At 42.8% G+C, this 4,810-nt stretch overlaps 1 protein-coding gene across 1 annotated transcript; it reads left to right on the top strand.

The window, feature by feature from the left end:
* The first annotated feature begins 334 nt into the window (after positions 1-334).
* On the top strand, positions 335-4,095 carry LOC111653534 (glutamine synthetase). Its single transcript, XM_023404138.2, has 7 exons — positions 335-489; positions 1,195-1,382; positions 1,477-1,638; positions 2,303-2,449; positions 2,543-2,670; positions 2,774-2,973; positions 3,077-4,095. The coding sequence occupies exons 2-7, from the start codon at positions 1,217-1,219 to the stop codon at positions 3,387-3,389; spliced, it is 1,116 nt and encodes a 371-aa protein (XP_023259906.1). The 5' UTR covers positions 335-489; positions 1,195-1,216; the 3' UTR covers positions 3,390-4,095.
* The last annotated feature ends 715 nt before the right edge of the window (positions 4,096-4,810 follow it).

Below are 4,810 nucleotides of genomic sequence, written 5' to 3' on the forward strand. Positions count from 1 at the left end.
GCAGAGGATGTTGTACATTTTGTTCCACACGGTTGAGTCCGTCTCCAACAATGAAGCACGTTCTCACAAAAGCGCTCAGCCTCTATCTGAGGCCTGTTCACACTTTAATTCCTCACATCATGTCCTCATGTGGGGATGAGGAAGATGCGCACACGCACATGCACGCGCAAGAACACACAAACACTCACACGCACGGTGAAGGGTCACGCATTGTGACACGCGGCTGAGCTCCTGCTAGAGGGCGTTGCGGCTCCGTTCGCAGCCTGTCCAATAGCGGGGCTGCATGTGCCTTCCATCACCTTGGAGTAAACACACTGCCGTCTCTCCGACCAATCAAAGACTCTACGTCCCAGTTCCTGCTCTTATAAAGGCGGCCGGATCCGGAGCATCGGTACCGGAGAATGAGAGAGACACTAGCGAAACATCACACGACAAGACACTGGACCTGTCAGTCCTTTAGTTTTTATTTCAATTTCCTCGTTTCTCCAGGTAATTACTTGTTTGCTTGTTCCGTCTTTCACTCCGTGTTGGTGGGGCGGGGGTTCAGCTTGTACCAGACTTTTTTTTTTTTTTTTTAAATTTTTTAAATTTTTTTTTTTTATTGTTACTCACTTTAGACAATGAACTCATACTTGACGTGTGCATTTATCTCACTTTAGTGGTTTTACAGGTGTGATGTAGTCTGTTTTAAATGTTCGCTTATGTTTAGATAAAGCTTTTAGTTTTAGGTAGGGGGGTGATGAGCAAGTCTATGATGTAATATTGCCTAAGTCTGATTGTAGTCATGACTACAACAACAAGCGTATTGGAAACACGGTGTGAAGTAAAGATGTGTTTTTGCGTAAGCTTCTCACATTGAGTGTTTATTGGGGGTTGGGGGAATTTGCAGTGTGTGTGTTTTTTTCCATGAGCCGGCCTCTGTGAGCTGGCATGTCTCGTTAAATTCAGTCAAAACAGTAATGCACAGGAGGTAGAAAGTGGCTTTTCTGTTTGTTTTCAAGGTGGAGAGTGAGAAAAACCTAGAAATCTGCCGCCTTTTACATCCTCAACGCGGTTTTTTTTTACCCCTTCTCCTTTCTGGAAGAAGAGACAATGGTGCTGTTTATTGTTTTTTGCGCCCCGAAACCCTGTTACGCAACATGTGATCCAGAGCACATCGCGGTCTCACGCCTGCTCTCCTCCTCTTTTCCTCAGGTGTGTTATAGTAGGAAATAAGATGGCTACGTCGGCCAGCGCCAGCTTGAGTAAAGCTGTCAAGCAGCAGTACATGGAGCTCCCTCAGGGGGATAAAGTCCAAGCCATGTATATTTGGATTGATGGAACTGGAGAGGGACTCCGCTGCAAAACCAGGACGCTGGATTTTGAGCCTAAAAGCATCGAAGGTAAGCAGCCTCAGTCTTCCCCAAAACGTGTAAACTAATAACGATGATGTTCCTAATGCATTGTAATATAGCTGCCTCCCTTCTCCTCTCGTAGATCTCCCTGAGTGGAACTTTGATGGCTCCAGTACCTACCAGTCTGAGGGCTCAAATAGCGACATGTATCTGGTTCCTTCTGCCATATTCCGTGATCCATTCCGCAAAGACCCCAACAAGCTGGTCCTGTGTGAAGTGCTGAAGTACAACCGCAAACCTGCAGGTAACAAAGAAGTAGTAACATGTACATGTATATAATGAATTGAGTGATCTGCAATAAAGTAGCAAAAAATGATACAATTTCAAACTCTGTTGTCCACTGCCAAATAAAATAATATAAGAGTAAAACAGTAAAAATACTGTAGTTGGTCTTCTTCACAAATGTTGAAGATGTCATGTTTCATTCATTGTAGAAATGTGGCACACACTTGTGTAAACAGGTGTGCACACATCCACATGATTAGACACAAATGCACTCATTTCCGTTTGCATGCACCCATTCATTCTCGTGTGCATGCACACTGATGCATGTTGACGTTGAGGCTTGTGCATGTAGTGTGATAGATGGATCAGTAAAGTAGCGCTAAATCCAGCAAAATTGTTGGAGGTTTTGGCAAAAATAAGAGGATTAAACGGTCAAAACTGAAATTTAAACTATAATTGAAGAATTATTTTACAGTTTAATTGGCTCATCTTACACAAAGTGACCTGTTGAACTTGTTTTGGCTTGAGGACACATCTCACACAAAGTACCTGAGAATTATTTGGAGTGTTGTCCAATCTGCATTGCTATTTTGACAGTGATTGGCAAAACTGGCCCAGGTAACAGGACTTGACTGGTGTTAGTCTTCTGATCTAAAAGTTTTTTGTTTTTTTTTCCTCTGCAGAAACCAACCTTCGAATTACATGTAAGAAGGTGATGGACATGGTGGAGGAACAGCATCCTTGGTTTGGCATGGAGCAGGAGTACACCATTCTGGGAACAGATGGACATCCATTTGGCTGGCCATCTAATGGTTTCCCTGGACCACAAGGTAAGCAGGTCATTCAAAGTTTTCATATGAGTGTGTTTCTCTTATCAAAACATGACTCAATATCTGGGTGGCTAACAATCTTCATATTTGCAGGGCCATACTACTGTGGCGTGGGAGCTGACAAAGCCTATGGCAGAGATATAGTGGAGGCCCACTACAGAGCTTGTCTGTATGCTGGAGTCCAGATTTGTGGCACAAACGCAGAAGTGATGCCTGCTCAGGTAATGAGAATAGAAGTGTAATATGTCTGGACTTTGCACGTGTTTTTATGGTTTCAACGGTCGTTTTAAGAAAGCAACTTATAATGAACTTGTGTGTGTTCAGTGGGAGTTCCAGGTTGGACCTTGTGAAGGGATCAATATGGGGGATCATCTCTGGGTGGCACGTTTCATCCTGCACCGTGTCTGTGAAGATTTTGGTATTGTTGCCTCATTTGACCCCAAGCCAATCCCTGGTAACTGGAACGGTGCTGGCTGCCATACAAACTTCAGCACAAAGGAGATGAGGGAAGATGGTGGATTAAAGTGAGTGTCACAAGCTTTTTTGCAGGTTGATTTGACAGCTTCGTTAATGTGGTGTGTGTGTTGCATGAATAATTTTAACATTTTTGGTGCTTTCTGCTTTCAGGGCCATTGAAGATTCCATTGAGAAGCTTGGGAAGAGGCACCAATATCACATTCGTGCCTATGATCCCAAAGGGGGGCTCGACAACGCCCGCCGTCTCACTGGCCACCACGAAACCTCAAACATCGACGAATTCTCCGCAGGGGTGGCTAACCGCGGCGCCAGCATCCGCATTCCTCGTAATGTCGGCCAGGAGAAGAAAGGCTACTTCGAGGACCGCCGCCCATCGGCCAACTGCGACCCATACGCTGTGATCGAGGCCCTCATCCGCACCTGCTTGCTGAACGAGGAAGGAGACCAACCTGCGGATTACTAAATCTACAAGTCGTGGACTGACACCCACTGCCCTCCTGACTTTATCTTTTCTTTTAAACTAGTACTGTATTTTTTATTTTCTCTCCCACTGAGATGATTTTAACCTGCATTTTAATGGCTTAAAGTTGGCTGGTCAACTTAAAACATGACAAGGTAATGAGATCCTTGGTAGTTGTGAGCTGGTAATGGCAGGGTATGTCTTTCCCCTCTGCTTTTGAAGGGATTGGCTTTTGTAACACTGTTTTATAGCCCATGTCATCTTTCCCTTTTTTGTCTGTAACTAAAAGAACTAAAGCACATGGACACTGAAGAGTAGAGCTGCTAAGGCTGGACAGCATGTCTAACTTAATAAATCTGACTAGTTCATGTACTGTTAATATATGTTGACCTGCCTTTTCAACTATCCAGTCGTCGATGTTACTAATTCTTTGATTTTATGAAGTGTCTATTTTTTAAATGGCAACATTTGATGTCGTCAGATTTTTGACACACTGGGTCAACTTGTATGGTACACTTTGTAGATGTCTATACCCAGTCGTATGTTGTTCAAATGTGGATCTGTCCATAATGCCATTTGTAGATTTCCTCAAGGAGTTTTATCCTTTTGTTAACTGCGATATTGTAATGCACCTGATTTGGTAAAACATCAAGTTTACTGAACCTGGTGTTTTTTATTGATACATTTAAAACTTTTATTTTTATCACAACATGGCTGTATGACTCATGACTTAAAAAAAAAAAAAAAAAAAAATTAAAGGAATAGTTAAACATTTCTGGAAATAAGCGGTTTTGCTGTCTTGCCAAGAGTTGGATGAGATGCTTGATACCACTCTTATCCCTGTACAGTACAGCTAACAGCCAGTTGGCTTAGCAGAAAGAGTGGAAACCTTACCTCAAGCCTGGATCTGTCCAAAGGCCCCTAAAGCTCACAAACACATTGGTAGATTCATTTGTTGCCTTTGAGCCAGGCTAGCTGTAGTCTTAACGTGAGGCTGACCAGCAGCTAGCTGTAGCCTTATTTCAAATGGACAGTTAAATGGTATAGATCTAACTCTCAGCAAGAAATCAAATAAGCTTATTTTCCAAAATGTCAAACTATTGCTTTAACAAGGTTATAGGATGGGACTGCACTTTGCTTTTCCAGCTGCAAAGTGAAAACGTTAGCTGTCATTGGTTTAGCTCAGTGTAGACTGGATGATTCATAAAACTCCACATTCTAGAGGCAACATTCAGTGATAGAGCAGATGTAACATAAAAGTCTGGTGCTAAGGTCATCTTGTGGACACTATAGTTCAAAACAACACAGCTACATCTTATCGTTGGCTGCAGGAGCAGTTGATATTGGCCTCCAGTCTAAAATATCTTGCATTTAAAAACTGTTTAAACAGCTTGCAACAGAGCATTTTAATACGAGCAGTACAC

Source organism: Seriola lalandi, unplaced genomic scaffold (genome assembly GCF_002814215.2).
Source record: "Seriola lalandi dorsalis isolate HSWRI2012SDOR001 ecotype SW California unplaced genomic scaffold, Sedor1 jcf7180002054223, whole genome shotgun sequence".
Classification (NCBI taxonomy): domain Eukaryota; kingdom Metazoa; phylum Chordata; class Actinopteri; order Carangiformes; family Carangidae; genus Seriola; species Seriola lalandi.

Coding starts and splice junctions, on each gene's coding strand:
- LOC111653534 (XM_023404138.2), top strand. CDS start 1,217: ATGGCTACGTCGGCCAGCGCCAGCTTGAGTAAAGCTGTCAAGCAGCAG. Junction 1,383..1,476: donor TGAGCCTAAAAGCATCGAAG/GTAAGCAGCCTC, acceptor CTCCTCTCGTAG/ATCTCCCTGAGTGGAACTTT. Junction 2,974..3,076: donor AGGGAAGATGGTGGATTAAA/GTGAGTGTCACA, acceptor TTCTGCTTTCAG/GGCCATTGAAGATTCCATTG.